We start from the raw sequence: 21,931 nt of genomic DNA, 5'->3' as shown, positions 1-21,931 counted from the left end.
CCCCTCCCCGTACCATCCCTCTGGGTCGTCCCAGTGCACCAGCCCCAAGCATCCAGTATTGTGCATTGAACCTGGACTGGCGACTGGTTTCATATATGATATTATACATGTTTCAATGCCATTCTCCCAAACCATCCCACCCTCTCCCTCTCCCAGAGTCCAAAAGACTGTTCTATACATCAGTGTCTCTTTTGCTGTCTCGTATACAGGGTTATTGTTACCATCTTTCTAAATTCCATATATATGGTTAGTATACTGATGGACTCTGTGGGAGAGGGAGAGGGTGGGAAGATTTGGAAGAATGGCATTGAAACATGTAAAATATCATGTAGGAAACGAGTTGCCAGTCCAGGTTCGATGCACGATGCTGGATGCTTGGGGCTGGTGCACTGGGACGACCCAGAGGGTTGGTATGAGGAGGGAGGAGGGAGGAGGGTTCGGGATGGGGAACACATGTATACCTGTGGCGGATTCATTTTGATATTTGGCAAAACTAATACAATTATGTAAAGATTAAAAATAAAATAAAATTACTTTATTTTTTTGTCTGTGACTGGTCTTTGTTGCTACATGCAGGCTTTCTCCAGTTGCAGTGAGTGGTGGCTACTCTTCATTGCGGTGCTCGGTCATCTCATTGTGGTGGCTTCTTGTTGCAGAGCACTGGCTCTAGGCACTCGAGCTTCAGTAGTGGCACACACGCTTAGTTGCTCCATGATATGTGGGATGTTCCTGGATCAGGGATCGAACTAGTATCTCTTGCATTGCAAGGTGTATTCTTAACCACTAGACCGCCAGGGAAGCCCCACCTGACTGTATTTTTAATTCTTTTAGACCAGAGTGTGCCGTGTTTCATTCATTATTGTGTCACCACAGCAGCTTCAACGGCATTTTACACATCCTTGGTGTGCATTTAATGGCCTGTATCTTCCTCTAAACTGCAGCCTTCTGATAGCAAAGACTGTGTTGTATTCTGTTATATATTCCTGGAATCCAGCAGAATCTAGCATAGTGCCTGGAATGTAGTAGGTGCCCAGCAAATATTTACCAAGTGCCTTTATTGAGAATTGAATCGAGTAGTTGGATGTATGCGTTTCCATGATGGGAACAGATATCAGAGTGATATTTGTGGAGTCCAGTTTTGAAGCATATGTGGGTGCAGTCCCACCCAGCAGCTCATCTCCAGATCTATCACAGCCTGCAGTGGTTCAGTTCTTCCTGATGTCCTTCCAACACCCTTCCCACCAGTGGAAGCTCTTTATCTCTCTTCACCGTGATGCACAGAACTCAGAACCATGGCAGTCATCCCTGCCTTTCTCAAGTCTAAGGTATAGTCTTGTCATGAGAAGTATGACCTGGGCTTCTGGGCTAAATTCTGTCCCACATGAAAAGTGTGAATCATCTGAGGAGACAATCCCTGTATCACTCTGCCGGGGATATGACCACTGAAATCAGTGGGCAGTCAACTCCCCAAAAGGAAATTGAATTGATTGTGAAAAGAAATTCAAAATCCCCCCTGCTGGCTGCCAGGGTTCAACTCTTACACTGTGAGTGAGTCTAGAGCCCCTGTCCATTTTGCCATCTTGCTACCATAAAGGAAACAGGAGGGGCCAGCAATAGTCCTGACATTATTACAAGAGGCATATCACAGAAATCAAACTGTGAGTCTCTCTGTCACTTGTGGAAATATTCCACAGTGATGTTTAGTGGAGAGGTCTGAGTTCATTAATGGAGCCAGTAATTCAGGAATCCCTGACTCCATTTCATTCTCTGATTTGCTGTTTGTCCTAAGCATGATCTCACCTCTGCTACTCATAATTAAAAGAGAGATTAAGGGATTTCCCTGGTGTCCAGTGGTTGAGGAAACACCTTGCAAGGCAGGAGACACAGGTTCAATCCCTGGTCAGGGAACTAAGATCCCACATGCCACAGAGCAATTAAGCTCACACACCATAGATCCAGAAGCCCTGCACTGTAACTGCTGAGCTCAAGCTGCACAATGAAAGATCCCACATGACAACCACATACTGCAACTAAGACCTGACCCAGCTAAATAAATAAATATATATTGAAAGTAAATTGAGGCTTCCTTGGTGGCTCTGTGGTAAAGAATTTGCCTACCAGTACAGAAGACACAGGTTCAGTCACTGGTCTGGGAAGATCCCACATGTCATGGAGGAAGTAATCCTATGTGCCACTGAGCCAGTGCTCTGGAGCCTGGGAACTGCAACTACTGAGTGGATATGCCACAACTACTGAAGCTAAAGCACCCTGGATCCTGTGCTTCCCGACAAGAGAAGCCACCACGCTGAGAAGCTGGCACACCGCAACTAGAGAGTAGCCCCTGCTTGTCACAACGTGAGAAAAATCCCGAGAAGCAGCGAAGACCCAGCACAGCCAAAGATAAATAAATGAAGATAATATACGTGTGTGTGTATATAATAAAATAAACAAATAAAGTGGAGATTAAGAAATTTGCTTCACCAACTACTCCACAAAAATTTTCTAAGTATTAGAAGACTATTGAGATAGGCTGCTAAGAGTTGGGCACGACAGAGAGACTTCACTTTCACTTTTCACTTTCATGCATTGGAGAAGGAAATGGCAACCCACTCCAGTGTTCTTGCCTGGAGAATCCCAGGGATGGGGGAGCCTGGTGGGCTGCCGTCTATGGGGTCGCACAGAGTCGGACACGACTGAAGTGACTTAGCAGCAGCAGCAGCAGCAGCAGCAGAGATAGGTTGAGATACCTAGATGAAAAGGCTTTCAGATAGAACTTCATCTGGGTTTTACGAACACAGTGTAAACTTGAATTCTGTTTCCTCGTCAGCCCTGGAACATGACAAAAGGACAACCTCTGATATGCATGCTCTCTGCTATCCAATAAAACTTTAGAAATATGCTCCTTTGCTGTTTGTGAATTTCTGGGTGCCAAGTGTGCCTGTATGTTTGACTCTTGGAATCTCAAGCTTGAGGGATTGCTCTCCCACTTACTTGGAGAAAGAGCCTAAGCAACGATATCGAGACTCACTGTTTGGTGGCCTTCCGTGTAAATTTCACAGATGCCACATATCTTGGTGTGATGACACCTCTTGCCTCAACAATCTGAAACCACAGTGGCCTTCGTCTGTCCTCTTATTCTGTTCTCCAAAACCAGTGCGATCATATGGGCACTTTCCATACCTTTAAAGAAATTTAGAAGCTCTTCTAAAAATTCAAAATGTAATTCTTTTGCTTTTTACCTTTATGCTTACCTTGAAGCATAAAGTCATGCCCCGCAAAACCCTGAAGCCAACTTTGAGTTTTCAGGACGTCCTCTGTGGGTTCTATTAGGCCATTCATCCATGTGGCAGTTAAAACAAATCCAGGGAAAGGCTGCTTTATATGCCCACTGCCAGCTCCTAGCATTTGGGATCTTCTCATTAACAATCACCCTACTTGAATGGAGATTAACCATCTAGGGGCCAGAAGTCTCTGTTAAAGGAATAAACAGAGGGTCTTGGCATTTCTCATTCTGCCCCCGGAGTGTCTAGGCTTCAATTTTGTTACTTTGACCTGTAGCCTGAGTCACCCAGGCCAGCCCGGAAGCCGCTGTCTTCATAAGTGAGCAGGACACACTGGGAAGCACCTGCTCGCCCTGCACTGCCATCGGCCTGCTGGGGGCTGGGGAGAGGGGAAGGGGGTTCCTGAGTACAGCAGGACACAGCATTTGCATGATTTCTTTGTCTCTAAAATGAGAGGAGTTTGGGACTTCCCTGGTGGTCCAGTGCTTAAGGCTTTCCCTTCCAATGCAGAGGGTGCTAGTTCAGTCCCTGGTCAGGGATCTAGAATCCCACACGCCTCGGGGCCAAAGGGCCAGAACATGAGACAGAAGCAATATTATAACAAATTCAATAAAGACTGTAAAAATGGTCCACATCAAAAAAAAAAAATAGCTAACATAAGAAAGAGATGCACAACTTAAGAAAAAATAAAAGGAGTTGGTATATGTATAATTGATTCACTTTGCTGTACAGAAGAAACTAGCACAATATTGTAAATCAACCCTACTCCAAAAAAAAATTTTTTTAAATTAGAGGAGTCTTAAATGCATATTACTAAGTGAAAGAAGTCAATCTGAAAAGGCTGCATATTGTTTGATTCCAACTAAATGACATCCTGGAAAAGACAAACCTGGTTGCCAGAACCTGGGATGAATAGATAGAACACACAGGATTTTTAGAGCAATGAAAATACTCTGTGCAACACTATATGATTGATACGTATCTATATATGTTTGTCCAGACCTATGCAATGTACAATCCAAGAATGAATCCTGAGGGAAACTATGGACTCTGGGTGATTGAGATGGGTCAGTGTAGGTTCATCAGTTACTACAAAAGTACCATTCCGGTGTGGGATGTTATTGATAGGGGAGGCTGTAGGGACGAGAATATATGGGAAATCCTTGTACCTTCCTCTCAATTTTGCCATGAACCTAAAACTGATGGAAAAAAAAAATTAAAATCTTTTAAGGCAAAATTTTTAGGGGAGTCACCTTTCATAGTTTCCATGGTTCCTTCCAGCTCTGACAGCCGATGACAGTTTCTCGGCTCAGAAGGTCATTTTGTCAGTGCTCAGCATCTCTCAGATTTTCCTAAGTGGGGATGGGGGGTGATGCTGAAAACCTAAATTCTTCAGAGGAGAACAGAGAACAAGGCATCCGCTTTTGACTCAGAATAGGGGAGAGAACCACAGCTGTGCTGCTGGTTAAGAGTGGAGTTGGGTCCCCAACCCAGGGCACTTTCCAAGTCACATCACTGAGCATCCTTTGATGACGGGGCACACCTGTCAAGGTAAATCATAGAGAGATGGGGTCCATCCCTTTCAAGGAATTTGCTTTTCCCTTTGTCTTCAGATGAAACAGATCTCTTGGCTCATGCTTCTCTCTTCTGGTCCCCTGCTTACCCGTGCTTCTTTTGATGTCCTAGGACAAGCAGGGGATACCGTGGTGGCTGGGCCTGAGCTACAAAGGCATCTTCCAGTACGACTACCATGATAAAGTCAAGCCCAGGAAGGTAAGCATGCTCTCCGTGGTGGGCTAGTGGGGCTCCAGTGGAGGGAGGAACAGGCTGAGAAGTGACAAAAATTGTAGCCATGCAGCCTCAGGGCCTCTGGGCTCCCCAGTCTCCTGATAAGTGCGGTGTACACAAACTACTCCAAACTCATCCGTTCTGCCTTCTCTGGGAAAATACTTTTCCTTTCTGTCACTAAGGAAATGGAAGTTGTAAAATTATTTAAGGTAAGAAGACTGGGGGATTTCCAGGTGGCACTAGTGGTAAAGAATCTGCCTGCCAATGCAAGAAATACAGGAGATGCGAGTTTGATCCCTGGGTTGGGAAGATCCCGTGGAGGAGGGCATGACAACCCACTCCAGTATTCTTGCCTGGAGAATTCCATGGACAGAGGAGCCTGGTGAGCTGCAGTCCATGGAGTCACAAAGAGTCAGACATGCTGAAGCGACTTAGCACATATAGAACAAGAAGACTAGGTCAGCTTACCCAGAGCAGATGGACAACGGGCCTCTGACAGACCATTCTGGCCCTCATTCTCTGGGATACTGTGGTAATGAGAATGTGAAGGAGTGTCTCTCTTGAATCCTGAGGCTAATCTGAGTTTTCCCAAAGGTTTTCTTTTCTTTTTTTTTTTTTTTAGAAAGGGGGGAACCTAAAAGAAGAGATTGTAGGTCAAAAAGAGGTGAAAAATAAAGAAGCATGAGAGGCTTGCCTGCCAATCCAGTAAATATTTTCTGGCATATTAGAAGTGATCAGAAATCTGGAAGAAATAAGATCCCTTGCCAAAAAAGAAAGGGAAGCTTAACAGAGTATATAGAGTCCTGGTAAAGCCAAAACAGAGTGTTTGAAGGGGACACAGGACTTGGATTTTCTGTTTTCATTTCTACACATTTTTCAGACCAGAACAAATTGAAAAATTATAATGGAAAAAATGTCTCTGAGGCGAGAGCTGTCATTCAGCTCCTCCAGGCAGAGAAAAAAACGGGGACACAGTATGCGAATCAGACCCTGAAATACAGATTAAAAGTCTATCAAAACCACACTTGCTTTTGGAGGGAAAAAGCCATAAGAGTTCATTATGTCACTGCAAAATGCTTTCCAAGCTGCTTTATCCATGAGCAGGATTGAAATCCATGCTACACATCCGAGCTTATTGTAGTCTATCCAATGGACGTCTGCCCTTAGCCAGCTTCTCATTAAACTGATAGATAAAAAATGGTTCTGTATTGAGGAAGATTTTCACTCAATTGATCAGTAAGTCAGTTAGGTTCTATGAAAAGATCCTGAGCCTGTGATGGAGGAATTCTTCCTTGGGGACAATTCAGGAGGAACCTAGCTGTTCTAGGGATGATTGTTTTGTGACTATTTTCAAAACCCCTCCAGTTTCCTGCTGCAAGACATGATTTGGACTCTGCATTCTTATTTTTTCTTCTTTGTCTTTCTCAGTCACTGGGTCTGTACTTCAAACACTCTTAACTTTTTGTTTATTTTCTACCTCTTTCTCTTATAACCTTTATAACTTTCTGTGCTTTGTTTCTTGAGTTTTCTCTTTACTCCTTTCTTCTTTTTATTTTTTTAAACTTTTTAGTTTATATTGGAGCCTAGCTGTTTAACAACATTGTGAAAGTTTCAGATGAATGGTAGAGTGACTCAACCATACACGTACATGTATCCATTCTCCCCCAAACTCCCCTCCCATCCAGGCTGCCACATAACATTGAGCAGAATCCTATGTGCTATACAGTAGGAACTTGTTGGTTATCCATTTTAAATATAGCAGTGTACACATGTCTATCCCAGACTCTGTAACTATCCCTTCCCCTGACTCCCCAGTGGCAACCTTAAGTTCCTTCTGTTAAGTGTGTGAGTCTGCCTTTGTTTTGTAAATAAGTTCATTTGTACATTGACTGTCCCCTCTCTCCAACCTGCTTGGCTATTTTTTCTGCTTGCAAGAGCCACAGAGACTCCTAGATCCATTAACTAGTCCTAGTAACAACGTATGCATCTCTCAATTGCCCCACTGGTGGAGACCAAGGCCAGCTTGGACGATTGGGGTCTACAGTGGAATTCATTAAAATCCCATGGTTGAACTCTTCTCTCCCTCTGAATGTTTTTGAAGAATGTGCTAACTAGTATTGGTATGTGTTCAGTTCTATTTATTAATATGTTTAAGCTTGCCTTGTTTCTCTAATTGAGGTGCTAATGACGGTTTTAGATGCAGTGAGGTAGCCTTGATGTTTGTGAAACATACAAAATGCAGCACAGGGGTTCAATAAATTGTAACTATTCCTGTAAGACTCCAAAAGAGACTTCAAAATAATGAAAAGTGGAAAGCAAAATGTGTGAATAATCACCCTTTGAATAAGAGAATTTACTCTCATTGGTTGAATTTATGCAGGTCAGTGGATTAAAAATGTTAGCAGGGGAATACATGTATTCAGGATATTGACTGTATTCAAACTGAGTTGTTACTGAAAATGTTGCCTGCTTCTGTGTCCTCTAAGGAAGCATTTGGGATTCTCAAGTCTGTCACTAACAGAGGGACAACCAGGCCATCAGAGTCACTATTCATTCATTTCTTCGTTCCTTCAGAAATGTGTATTTAATACCCTCTGTGCACCAAGCAGACTGCAGGGTTCTGAGATAAGACACACAGCAGGTCCTCAGGTCCTGCCTGGCTATTAGAAAGAGAGGTGTAATGATTGCATCTTACAGATAAGACAGGTCTGCGTGAGGGTTGATAATGAATTGGCTGGGCTTATGGAGAAGGAGCTGTATCTTACGATGGTGCAGAGGTATTGAAGATGGACCAGTGGGGTGAGGAGACACACAGGTGTGCATGAAAGCACCTTGAAGGAGAGGAGCATGGTGTGATGGAGACGCACGCAGCACCACTGGGGCAGGAACGTAGCGGGAGAGGAGGCTGATGGGGCTCCAGCATCCAGAATCCTGAGGATTTGCTAGGGAGATATCCTCTTTGAGGCAGAAGCAGACGAGTGGCCATTTCGGACTTCCATAGCCAGAGGAGCATCATTCTGACAGCTGGTGGAGGATGAGTGGAGTGATCCAGGATAATAGTTGCAGACTGGGACATCATTACACTAGTGTAGGTCTGAACTGGTGGGGGCTTGCAGGTGGCTGTCAATGCTGGGGGTGGAGAAGGGGAATTGGAAGAGAGATGTTTAGAAGGTGATGTGACTGATCAATGGCAAGGGGTGAGAGGATGGCAGTCAGAGAAGGAGAAGAATCTGGAACAACTCCCAGGCTTCTTGATTGACCAGATCCTGGGATGTTAGAGAAGGGGAAAGAAGAGCAATTTAGGACATGCCATGTCTTAGGCTGATGGGGCGTTCGGGTAGCCTTGGCAGATAGGCAGTGAGTTTTCAGTTGGAGCTCGACAGTATCAATTTCCAAATCAGAACTGAACAGAGAGAGGAGCGGGAGAGGTACTCAAACACTGAAAAAATTACAGTAGCCATAAGTGAATTTCAGTTTCCCATCGTGACATTCCCTGTGAGGCTGAAGGGCAGCCTGGGGACCGGGACACCCTGATCCTACTATAACTTGGGGAGCCCTCTTTAGGAAATAAATGTGCAATTGGAATACAAAATTAAGAACTCTGAAAAGCCCATGAGGAGAAGAGCAGAAATTTCATTAGCCCAAGGGGTATCCACCTCTGCTGAGACATGCCGTGGGCCCTAAAGACTTAGCCTGAGCTGTAGTGAAGAGGTCCCAGCTTCAGGGAACACGAGGCAGGGCGCTTGTCCCTTTTGCTCGTAGCCAGCACCATCACCATCATAAAAAGGCCATCTTTCTTCCACGTAAGGCACCTGAGAGTCTCTGAATGCACAGAGCACACTCCCAGGCTCCAGACCTGTGAATCTAAGGAGACGCAGGCACGTGGTAGTGACCACCGGTGCACATTTACGTATGAGTGCCCCAAATCTGTCTTCAGAGAAAGATTGGAAACTCACATGAAACTCTCAGAATGGACAGAGGCCCCAGTCTCCCCTGATCCCTCCCCCTCTCATTTCTGACCCAGCCGCTGGATGTCTAGAAAGCCTCACAGTCAATTCTGACATGGTGGCCAGAGTTGAGGATCACTCCTGCAGCCAGCGGTGGGTCCTTTCCGAATTCAGACTCAAGGAGGATCAGCCAGGCATGGCAGGTGTGCCCGGCAGGGCCTCTGCACTTGGGGAGCTGGGCACAGGGCTCAAGTTTGGGCTGGCTCCGAATGAGGGATGGCCCTTCAGGCAGCAATCACGCCCTGGCAAAGGGGGCCAGGCAGAGCTCGCCACCCGGGCCTCCCGCAGTGCTCAGTAAACGGGGAGTGGCACCCAGTTCTGGGCACCTGAAGGCCCTTTTGTAGCAACAACTGCCCCTCCAGCCCAGGCAGGAGTCTCCCTAACACTCTGACCCAGTTACAGCAGCTAGGCCCCATGGCACCAAGACAATGGGAGCCAGCTTTCAAGTAGGGGCAGGACCAGGGTGAGCCGCACCTTTGCCTTCAGAGGAGCTGGAGGCATCTCTCGGCGTCCTCGGCTGCAGTAGCATCAGCAGATCATGCACACAGCCAGAAACAGGCCCTCAGCAGTCTCCTGTGAGAATGCACTCAGGTGCCTCCGTAGGGGCCCTGAGAAGAAGCAGGTAGCTAATGACTGTCCCACAGCTGTTCCAGCTTCTCTGGGGGTTGGGGGTACTAGTTTCCCACTCTGCTTGCAGTCTTCCCTAAATTGCTTAATCCTCACTCTGAAGCCCTGGGGGCCTTGGGGAGATGGAGTAAAGCACAGGATCCCTCGTAGGTAGAGCAGGGAGAGCATTCTAGGCCCTGTCCAATCACTTGCCCCTATCTATTACCTGGATCTTCTAAACAGATGGGCACCTGGCCTTGCAGAAGTACAGCCCAAAATGCAAGCTGCTGATGTTAGGGGAAAAAAAAATAGCTTCTTTGCCCTCAGGGCACACATGTCAGGAGCAGCAAGGCATGTGTGGACGCCCCAAGAGGGTGTTTTGGCTCTTGAGTGTGTGCAGAAGCTCAGAACTATTTCAGAATGATGCACCGTGCAAGAATTGCCGCCCAAAGGCCTAAGAATCCCACACATAGGACTAAGAACAAAATACCCAAGCTCCCATCTATACTAGAATAGTGGCCCTTGCTTACATAGATGACTTTTTTTTTTTTTGGCTTCATGGGGTCTTATTTGTGGCATGTGGAAGGGATCTAGTTCCCCAACAAGGGATCAAATCCAGGCCTCCTAAATTGGGAGCTCAGAGTCTTAGCCACTGGACCACCAGGGAAGTCTCAAGATGAGTTCTTTTAAAATGAACAGATGGAATCCCAAACAGTGTCTGAGGATAGGTTGTAGAATTGTTTATGTCATTAAATATCGCCCCAGCATCGACTCTCACTGAATCCTGCTGTTTCTCTCTTTCACCCACTGATGTTTTCCCTCTCACTCAGCCTGCCTCCCCTCTCCTGCACGCTTGTTCATACACTGCCAAACCTGCCTCTCTTCTTTACCGTGATTATGGGGTGATCATTTTAGGCACTGTTGTGAGTGAGGTTTCAGAGAACGGGAGTGACAGTATTTTCATGTCTAACCGTCTGGGTTTAGCAGTGGTCACAGAAGTACAGAGAGTGTTACATCGGTGAAAAAAAGACAAAGTCTTGCAGCTACATAGATTATTTTCCCCTACTTTCTCCTGGGTACCACATTCCCTTTGAGCACATGTCTACATGTGTAGAAATGGAGCTCTTCACAGGTGAGAGATCCTTTATTCCACCAGGTACCCATCCAGTTGAGCTTCCCTGGTGGCTTAGTGGTGAAGAATCCACCTGCCAATGCAGGAGACACAGGTTTGATCCCTGGATTGGGCAGATCCCCTGGAGGAGGGCATGGCAACCCACTGCAGTATTCTTGCCTGGAGAATCCCATGGACAGAGAAGCCTGGAGGGCTACAGTCCATGGGGTCTCACTAAGACAGGACTTAGTGACTAAATAACTGTCCGGTTGACTTCAGGGAATCATGAAACATTATCAGTTGAACTTGTCAGTTCAAGTGCACTTGGACACTCGAAGTAAAAGATCAAACTTCATCTTGGGTTATATTTATGGCCAAGGAAAGACACAGAAGCATCAAACAAGAGTAAATGCCACTACATAAAGTGACCATCAGTGGGGACATGCCGCGAATCAGCTGGCATGTCAGTCTCAGGCAGCTGTGTTGGTACAAGCAAGAGTGTTTCTACTTCGCTGAGAACATTTGAATGAAAATTAAATGATCTATACAGAAAATACATTGTTTGTTAACTCCTGTGGAACCAGGATCACATGGGGCAGAGATAAATAAAGCTGGGTAAAGTCGATCACAAAGGGCTCCCTCTTTTAGAGGAGGACCTTGCACTCCTTAGATCAGAGCCTGAAAAATTCTGAAAGCTCTGATCTCTGGGACAATCTGCCTCTTCTTGGGAGCACGGGGGCCAAAGGTTTCAGGTGATTCACTTCTCCCACACTCGAGACTCAGTTCCCACCAGCACCAAGCTGAGCTGTGTTGCTGCATGACTCTACCCCTTCCCCCATTATCCTCTATGCATAACTTAAGGTATAAAAACTACTTTGGAAAATAAAGTGCAGGCCTTGTTCACCGAAACTTGGTCTCACCATGTCGTTCTTTCTCTTACCTTCTGGCTGAATTATTCAGCCTCTTTTCTCCACTGAATTTCCTCACTGAGCTATCCTCATCCTATTACTCTTTATATCTTTGATAAAATATTTAAATAAATAGGTTGCCTATGCCGTCTCTCCTTCAAATACCCTGGATCAGCCGGGGCTGGACCCCGGCACTGTGCGCTCTGTCCTCTGGCTGTAGTCTGCACTCCCCAATCCTGTGGTGAGCCCAGCCATTGAATCATCAGAAAACATTATCATTTACAACAGAAAATGCTTTCTGAATGGGGCGCCAGGAAGAGTCAGAATAAAGATCCGTCCATCAGGCTTTATCAGACGCTATATGCATTAAAAAAAAGAACAGTGTGAAACACGTGGCTCCAAAGAAACCTTAGAAGCAATATTCAATATCTGTAAATCATCACTGATTGCTGCAGCCCCCTCACCAGCCCATATTTAATGAAATCTCTCCGTGGGGGGAGGATGACAGCGCTGGTCCTTGTTACGTATTCAGCAGACAACATTTACTTATTTATTTGATGTGCAATTAGGGGCGCTCTTATGTTCACTTAGATGCACAATTAGGAGCGCAGAGGGCTCCCCTCTGAGACATTAGGAGAAGGAACCAGAGTAAATGTTCTGCCCCTTCTCCCCCAGAGCAGCCAATGCAGCTTCCTATGGTTCCTCTGAGCATTTCAGAATCGGGAGCATTAGCTCAGAGAACTGATGCATTGCTTGTCACCACCCCAGATTAGTAAAGATTTTTGAACTGGATGAAACGCTGAGACAGGAAGAGAAAATAATATTTACAGGAAATATTCCATTAACTGTGAACCAGCTCCCAGCTCACAGTCAGCCAGCCTGCTGAATTATTCAACGAGATAAGCATGCCTTTAAGTGCTTTGCCGACTTATTTTTCAGCTTCTGTTTGGATGCACTTGACTCATCCTTGGGCTGCTGAGCTCTCTGCCTTGGCAGGCCCTGGGCGGGTGCCTCCCTCATCCCGTTATCTGTACTCCCCTGGGAGACCGCACCCTGGGCTCCCCGGGGAGGAAGAGCTCCACGGAGTATGTTCAGCATTCCAAGCATTTTGCAGCCTTTGCTTTTTCAGTGTCTGATCAAAGGGCTCCTTTGTTGCCTCCTTCAGATCTCAGCACTGAGTGAACCAGGAAGTGTTCAGTGCCTGTGGGTGACAGTTCCTGGCCACAGGTCACCAAGAGGAGCCCGCCTCAAAGCTGAGGAGTGGGCCTGCTGGAGGGATGCTGGGTTGCAGGGAGGAAGTGGGGGCAGAGAGTCACCAACATCTGCCATCTTAAAATAACTCCCCAGGAAAGGAAAAAAGCAGTTGTATTCTAGGAAGATTGAGATGCTCTTCTCAAAGCATCATAGTGCATACATGTATGTGCATAGTCGTATCTGACTCTTTGCGACCCCATGGACTATAGCCCCCCAAGCTCCTCTGTTCATGGAATTTTCCAGGCAAGAATACTGGAATGGGTTGCCGTTTTCTTCTCCAGGGTATCTTCCCAACCCAGGGATCGAACCCAAGTCTCCTATATCTCCTGTATTGGCAGGCAGATTCTTTACCACTGCACCACTGGAGAAGACATCCTCTTCTCAGAGCATGCGTAATAGCATAGCTGAGTTCTCTCCCTTTGGAACAGGAATCCCAGTCTCCTCTCCCAAGAATTTCAGTCTCCTGAATGTGCTGAGCTGGAGCCTCAGAACTCCAGTAGAAGGTGTTGAATATGAAATCCTTCAGTAAAATGGTCCCAGAAATACCAATTGCCTGTCCTGAGCAAGTCCCTGAAGATGATACAGTGAACAAAAAAGATGGGTCCCTGCCTTTACAGAGCTTAGAGTCTAGAGGAGAAGATAGTCAAAGCATTAGGTCTCTTAACGTAGAGTGTCAGAGTAGTGAATTCGACAAAGACAACCAATCAGTAAGGAAGAGGGGGAGGGCATGGAATGGTCAGGAGTGGTCTCGCCGAAGAGGTGATGTTTAAGTGACTCTACTCCAAGTGTTGCACATCCCCTGAGAAGCAGAGTCGGAGGTGGATTCTCTCACAGGAGATATACTGGGAAATGGTCTGGAATTAACACCAAAGAACAAAGGGAAGCAGACAGGACCCGGCAGAGGGAGAACTGGAGTTGTGATGCAACCTCAGGCAAAGCTGAGAAATTGCAACCAGCAGACCCATCACCTTAGTTCAGCATCAACCAATTATTAGATCCAGGTGACCCGCCAGGGTGAGGTCGTGACCTTGGGCAAGATTGGCTCTGCACAGCTGAGGTTATGCAGAGGTGGTAAATCCTGCAGTCCTGAAGGAGACGCTGGTCGGTGCAGTCGCTTTTACCGCAGTGGTTCCTCAAGTGTGGCTCTTGAACCAGCAGATCACTGCTACATGACCTAGGAACACACAAGAACCACATATTCCAGGTACCCATCTGACTCTGAAATTCAGAGGCTGGGGCCTGGCAGTATGGGTTTTCACGAGTCCTCGGGAAGATTTGGAGACAGGCTGTAGAGTTTGAGGATGGCTGCTCTACACACAGGTAACAGAAACTTTCTGTTGTTCAGCTTTGTTGTTAAGACAGTGTCATCTAAGTTAAAGTCAAATTCCTTCTTATAACAGATGTAAAAAGAGGTTTTATAAACCAGTGGCCTCCACATCCACTTAAAGGCCCAAAATAAATCTCAAAATCTCAACCAAGGAGTAATTTGAGGAGTATTAACTCACTTCCAAGGGATTCAGAGTTGTGATAAACAGCTTATTTAACTTCTCTGGGCCTCTGTTTTTATGTCTGTGAAATGGAGGCTGTAAAACATGAGCAATAGTCCAATTACCTTCAACTTGAATATGTTTACATCTCAAAGAGTTGCCTGTTCCCCACGATAAAAGTACTGTTGCCCTTGACATAGCAAATATTGTTACAGTCTCTTTTATGCTGAACACAAGAGGCAGGATTACCATGAAGAGCAAACAACGCCTCTTTGTTAAGATGATTGATTTTTTTCTTAGTCACTGGATCTGAGAACCTAGGGTCCCTTGGTTCCCACAGGTTGCTCTGGAGGCCATTTCAAAGCCTGGTCCTGAGTTAAACCCTCCCCCTCACCAACTTGTATTCTTGTTGGAAGTGTCTCCATAATACTCGTGCTAATGTCAAACTGTCCCTTTTGAACATGATGTCTGTGAGCAGAAAATAAAAGCATGCGCCCATCCAGGTGGGTAATCTTTAAGAGCTATAAGGTGAGTCATTTCTCTGGAAAGGTACAGGAGGACAGGAATGCAATTCTCCTCTTAAAAATGTTTTGTTTTTGGCTGCGCTGGGCCTTCGTTGCTGCATACAGGCTTTCTCTAGTTGTGGCAATCAGGAGCTATTCCAGTTGCAGTGCACAGGCTTCTCATTGAGGTGGCTTCTCTTGTTGTGGAGCACAGGCTCAGTAGTCCTGGTTCACAGGCTCAGCTGCCTTGCAGCTAAGTGTGGGAACTTCCCATGTCCCCTGTACTGGCAGGTAAATTCTTCACCACTGGACCAATGCAATTCAGGGAGGTCCCAATGCAAGTCTTAGGAGAAGCAGATCCAAATCTCTTGTGGGTTGACCTGCTTGGAGGTCCCTCTTAGAGGTGGTACCTTTTACTATGAAGAACTCACCCAAGTGCTATCTGGTTACCAGGGTAACTCTCCAGGCCTGGCATCACCCTTTGGGTATTCTGTTCCTGCTCCCACCTCCTACTGTTACTTCTGATGGCAAGATGTCCAATCTGGTGGTCAAGGCCCCTCATTTCTAGATCTAGGTCTCCAAGCTCAGTCGCATCCCTGGGCCTCAGTTTCCCATCAACAAGGCAGCTGCAGCAGATGATGGGGAATCTTGAGGTCAAGAGAAGCAGGGAACAAGAAATGAGGGAGAGGGATGAAGCTAGGGGCAAGCTTGCTATAAAGCCAGAAGGGAGTTAGTCCTTTGTGAAAGGAACAGTGGAAAACAACATTTTCTCAGAAGGAAGTGGTAGAGAGAGAGAGAATGCCAGTTTCTAAGTGGGTAAATCCCTGTCTCTGACTATTGTCCAGATTCACTGAAACCCCTGCTAGATCCAAGCAGATGACCAAAAATAGTTTCCCACCCTGCCCCCGGCCCAGCTGAGCATCTGTCCCTCGTGGGGTGTGAGGCCTCCCGGAGCTCATCTGCCACCCGTGGCCGAGCGTCGTCTTATTAAGCAGCAGCACGTGTCAAGCACTAGGATCGCTGTATACATAGCCACGTTGATAGTGGGGAGGGAGCGGAGTCGGGGTCAGACTCCACACGCGGTATTTATAGTGAAGGTCGCTCCGTCATGTCCAACTCTTTGCAACCCCATGGACTATACAGTCCATGGAATTCTCCAGGCCAGAATACTGGACTGGGTAGCCTTTCCCTTCTCCAGGGGATCTTCCCAACCCCCAGGAGATTGAACCCAGGTCTCCCGCATTGCAGGCAGATTCTTTACCAACTGAGCCACAAGGGAAGCCCTCAAGAATACCGGAATGGGTAGCCTATCCCTTCTCCACTGGATCTTTCTGACCCAGGAATCAAACTGGGGTCTCCTGCATTGCAGGCAGATTCTTCACCAACTGAACTATCTGTATTTATAACATCCAAATAAACACCTACCCAGACAGGCCAGTAGCCCCCTTGAGACTGCCGAACTTCTAGATAACTGGCAGAAATAGACTCCTGCTACCCAAGGCGCCCCACAGACCTTGGGTATAATCTGAAGACGATAATGAAAACCAAAGGCTGTTGTTGGATCTCTGTCTTTGGTAGAGGCATCTCCAGTAGCCCCACCCACTGCAAAGGGAGCTCTGAACCAGTAGTGACTTAGGAACTGGTTGGGTTTCTCTCGCTTAAAAACCAAAGACTTGGCCAGGCTAACAAGAACATCAAAGACCTGGAACTCAAAAGACACATTTCTTCTATCTCCCACTGTTCTTTTAAAGATATTCTTCCCTAGATGGAAAGGCAAGCAGTGCATGACTTTTCTGATCTCCCAAGTAATACAGAGTCACTTCAAATAGCAAAGTTAATTTTATTAAGAAATGAGATAGAGAGTTTGGGATGGACATGTACACACTGCTATACTTAAAATGACTAACCAACAAGGACCTACTGTCTAGCATATGGAACTCTGCTTAGTGTTATGTAGCAGCCTGGGTAGGAAGGGAGGTTGAGGGGGAATGTATACAGGTGTATGTGTGGGTGCTGCTGCTGCTAAGTCGCTTCAGTCGTGTCCGACTCTGTGCCACCCCACAGACGGCAGCCCACCAGGCTCCCCCGTCCCTGGGATTCTCCAGGCAAGAACACTGGAGGGTTGCCATTTCCTTCTCCAATGCATGAAAGTGAAAAGTGAAAGTGAAGTTGCTCAGTCGTGTCCAACTCTTAGCAACCCCATGGACTGCAGCCTACCAGGCTCCTCCGTCCATGGGATTTTCCAGGCAGGAGTACTGGAGTGGGGTGCCATTGCCTTCTCCGGTATGTATGGGTGAGTCCCTGATAATTTCAGGTGAACAGTGTTAACCACTGGCCCACCAGGTGAACTGTATGTTCACCTGAAACTGTCACAGCATTGTTTGTTAATTGGCTATACCCCAATACAAAATAAAAAGTTTAAACTGAAAACAAAAGAAATGACAGTGCCCAATCCTTGATAACAACCAAAGCCCCCAGCTTGATGTAACATTAAATCTCGTCCCCTCTCCCAGCTGGGCAACCTCCATCTCTCCATACCTCCTCTGATGGCAGCTAGCAGCCCACTCCTCGTTGTTTAGATGTGAGCAGGGGTCAGGTGGCAATCTCAGCTTCAGCCTTTAACTTTAGGAGACGCCTGTCAAGTTCCTCAGGCAACGGTGGGGGAGTGGGAGGGATGGTATATGTGTGTGTGTGTCGCTCAGTCATGTCTGACTCATTGCGACCCATGGACTTGTAGCCCGCCAGACTCCTCTGAGAAGGATTATCATAAAGTCTTGGCTAGTACATCGCTGTCGGATCCTGCAACTCTGGTTGTGCAGTGGTGTTGTCACATAATTCCTGACCAACTGTGCTAAGACCTGGGGCAACCCCACAGAACCCTGGCCAGTGAACCCAAAGACAATCCCAGCATGCAGGTCTTTCCGGCATTTGCGGCAGGTGTTTCTGATGCTACATGGGTTTTTGAAAGATTCCTCACCAATCCTGAGAATCATTCTAGAAAGTGTGCACGCATGCCAAGTTGCCTCAGTCATGTCCGACTGTGACTCCATGGACTGTAGCCTACCAGGCTCCGCTGTCCGTGGGATTCTCCAGGCAAGAATACTGAAGTGGGTTGACTTGCCCTCCTTCAGGGGATTCTCCTGACCCAGGGATCAAACCTGTGTCTCTTAATGTCTACCTGCATTGGCAGGCAGGTACTTTACCCACTAGCATCACCAAATGTGGCCTGTGGGTTACCCCCACCCCGAGTGGACCCAGCCTCCTCATGATGAGTGTTTCTGTTCCAACCTTTTATCAAGAGGTCGAAGAATCAGAGGGGTTCTAGGTGCCCATCTCTCCAGGCCTCCCCGGTCCATAAGCCAGCTGCTAGCCCTGCCTGTAGCGAGGATCAGGAGCTACAGCTGAGGGAATGGCCTCTGTGTGGCCGTGCACAAGTGTATATCTTTAACCACGTCATGGAGCTGATGCTTGGAGCTGTGGGGGTTGAGAAACGGGTCCCTGGCCAGATTTCTTACATGGTAGTGTCAGAAAACACCCCCAGAGATACCTCAGTTACGACAGCACAAAGCAGTCGGGCTGGGGGAGGTCACTTGTCATCTGCAGGGCCCACCCCAGCAGACGCGAGAGGAAAGCGCTATAGAAGGACCATCAGAGCAGGGGGAGTCGGAAGCTGCCTGTGGAAAAGGGACAGTCTTGGGATTAGGGGGCCTTATCCTGGACTGCTGGCTCCTTTTAAGTAATTAATTTCACTGAGTTTTAACCACAAGAGCATCTTCTGTTTTATGGTTCATGGAGAGTAGGATTTACCAGTCAGAGCAATGGCAAAGCCTAAGGAGCTCCTGGTTACCCCCATTTCTACACAACCCCCCAAGCCCTAGTCACCTAGAAACCTACTTTCCTGTCTCTGTGGCCTTGCCTGTACCAGACATGTATAAATGGAACCAGAATCTGTGGCTTCCTTCACTTAGAATAATGTGTTCAAGGTTCATCCCTGCTGTAGCAGGAATCAGAACTTCGTTCCTTCTCATGGCTGAATACGTTTCCCTCATTCTCTGTTTACTTCAGCATTTTCTGCTCTAACACAGCAAACACATACACACAAACGGTACCTTGGGTCTTCGTACTTATAGTGTTCCCTGCTAAGGGGGTAGAGCTTTGCCCCAGTTTCCTTCTGGTACCCACTCAGCTGTCACTTCAGCAGTGCCTTCCCTGACTGCTTTATAAACAGTGACACCCCCTGCCCTACCCCTGATGCTTGCCCTCAAACCTGCTACCCTCTAATGTCCTCCGTATAGTTCTCTGATTTATATTCCTACCTCACAGAAATGTGCGGAGACTGTCGGTGTTTTCTTTGCCACATGCCCACTGGTATCGCAGTGCCTGACCCAAGGTAGAAAATAGTGGTTAAATGAAAAAAGGCAGCCAGAGCGGAATATCTCTGCTCTCTGCTAACATGTTGTGAGCCACTTCCATATATATGTGTATAGTGGTCTCAGAGAAAGAAGGATAAATAGCATAGCTTCTATAAGGAAGGGTTGGAAGAAAAGACCAGACATCTGTAAGGAAAGGGAGGGAGGCAGGAGAGCTTTTAACAGCTTAGACTTGTTGATGGAAAAACAAAAAGCATAACATTTCCCTACCAGTCCATCTAGAGCAGCAGTCCCCAGCGTTTTTGGCACCAGGGAACAGTTTCATGGAAGACAGTTCTTCCACACACTGGGGTGAGGTGGGGATGGTATGGGGATGCTTCAAGAGCATGACGTTTATTATGCACTTTATTTCTATTATTATTCCATCAACACCTCAGGTCATCAGGTATTATATCCCAGAGACTGGGGACTCCTGCTGTAGACTGTCTCTTGATTTTTTGTCTCTTGGAGCAAAAAGGACTCAGATTACTACTAGTCACTAGATGTCAAAAGTGAATCTCTGGACGAAGGCAGGCCATTGAATCATTCAGCTGGATGCCTTTTCTTGCTTAGAAGCAGGAAATGTCATGCTGAGAAACCCTGTTTGTCAGATCCAGTACCCTTTGCCTTGTCTTGGCTCTCAGCTTGTTTCTGCTGAACCCCACAACACTTAGGAAGCTCTGTGAGGTTTTTTCCTTCTTAATGAGCATGATTCAGAGGGGAATCCCCAGGTGATCTTCCTGAAGTGTGAACCTGTTTCATACTAAACCCTAGCATAGCCTGAACACTGTCAAGCTCTCACTCCCGCACCCAGGGGCTCATTGGCCGAGCCTGGAGGTGGGGCTGGGGGACTCTACTGGAGGATTCAGCCTGCTCCAGGTCATGCCTAGCAAAGAGCCTTCCACTTGTCTAGCCAGAATGGGTTGTGAGGGGTCACTTCAGGTCTGGACTCAAGAGGATTCCAGCTTGAGCTTCTGAGCTCCTGGAGACCTACTCACTTTGGAACCAACTTGAATTCAGACAGAGCTACCAGTAGAAGGAAGAGCTATATCTCCTGGGTTGCAGCTCCCAGGCTGGACCCCCTGTCTCTTCCCCATTGCCATTTCCCATGTGGTTTAGAAATGTATAAACTAGACGTGCAGGTTCAAGGGCTGGTGGCTCCTCATGGCATGGAGGTTATCTGAATTTTGAGCAGATAGGGGTTCAAATACCAACTCCCATCATTAATGATCTGTGTGACTTGGAGAAAGTGACTTAACGTCTCTGAACTCTGGTTGCCATAATAACCTACCTTATAGAGTTCTTCATTCACTCACTTATTCACTTAACAATTACTGAGTGCCTAATATGCCCTGAAGCACTGTGCTATGTGCCAGGAAAATACCTTCAACAAGCCTAGAGTCTAGTAGAAAAGACATTTGAGTAAAAAAAGACATTTTATGACACAGGATGAGAACTGGCTTGACAGAGGGAGATGAATGAATATCGAGGAGAACCAGCCCAGTTGAGGGCTGGGACGTCTCGAGGGGTGGGAACAGCCCTCATGAAAAAATGTAGTTTAGGGCAGGCTGCAGAGAAGTGCCCATTTCCTCTTCTGCCCCTCCTGGCTGCACCACCATCACAGAGCAGCTGGCAGGACCGATGAGTGTTCTCGGCAGCAGTCTGGGCCAGCCGTCCCATGCCTGCCCTGGCCCCAAGCCTGCCTGGCCCCCATGCTCCCTAGGATACTTTCCAACCAGGAGAGCCTGGAGCTCACACTTGCACTCTGGGCGGTCCCCACAGAAACCAGGGTCTGCCAGGCCTTCCCCTCCCCAGAAGGATGGGCCAGCTCTTGAAACACTGGCTGGTTTAAAGTGCATGCCAACTGCTCTTAAGTGATTATTCCCAAAGAGCCCTTGCTGGTTGATTAACATTTTTAAATTTTGTTTTACAGATAACACTAGAGTATTGTCATTTTTTTTAAGCTTGATTATCCAGGCTTTTAATTATGAGTGTTTACTTTTGTTTATGTAGAGCTGGTTGTCATCCTATCCTCTCTTCTACCCCATCTCCCAAGGATTCAGGTACCCCCAATCAGGGAAATCAGATCTCACTGTGATGCGACACCTCTGGGCAGGGCTTCCAGGCATAAGAGAACTCTTAACTGCCAACTCTTAACTATCCCCACAAAACAAATTTTTTTAAATACAGAGTTACCCAAAGTCTGTCCTCCAAAAGTGTCAAAAAAAAAAAAAAAAATCCTTAACAGCCATCCAAGAAAAGACCTTTGCCATTGCAAGTGGTTCCCATCAAAATTCCCCACCCAAGATGGACTTAGTACTTTGCAGGCCAATTCCATCTTTGAAGCATCCCATTCACAGAAGTCATAGCAGCTGTGATTAGCCTTGAATGGTTTTTTTAAAAATATTTATTTAGTTATTTGACTGCTCTGGGTCTTAATTGTGGCGTGTGGGATCTAGTTCCTTAATGAGGAATTGAACCCAGACCCTTTGTCTTGGGAGCGCAGAGTCTCCCAAGGAAGAGCTCCCTTGGACCACCAGGGAAGTCCCAAGCCTTGAAGGTTTTTTTTGTTTTTTT

General features: G+C 46.8%; 1 protein-coding gene across 5 annotated transcripts in view; it reads left to right on the top strand.

The window, feature by feature from the left end:
* The window catches only part of FRMD4A (FERM domain containing 4A), a 373,568-nt gene that overhangs the window by 265,376 nt on the left and 86,261 nt on the right, over nucleotides 1-21,931 (top strand). For all 5 annotated transcript variants that reach the window (XM_010859943.1, XM_010859942.1, XM_010859941.1 and 2 more), the window contains exon 11: nucleotides 4,968-5,054. In XM_010859943.1, coding sequence (XP_010858245.1) covers nucleotides 4,968-5,054 — 87 coding nt within the window. The remainder of the gene's footprint in view (nucleotides 1-4,967; nucleotides 5,055-21,931) is intronic.

Source organism: Bison bison, unplaced genomic scaffold, assembly GCF_000754665.1.
Source record: "Bison bison bison isolate TAMUID 2011002044 unplaced genomic scaffold, Bison_UMD1.0 scf7180017864461, whole genome shotgun sequence".
NCBI classification, from domain to species: Eukaryota; Metazoa; Chordata; class Mammalia; order Artiodactyla; family Bovidae; genus Bison; species Bison bison.
The sequence above is the reverse complement of the archived record's forward strand: the minus strand, read 5'-3'. Positions and strand labels throughout refer to the sequence as shown.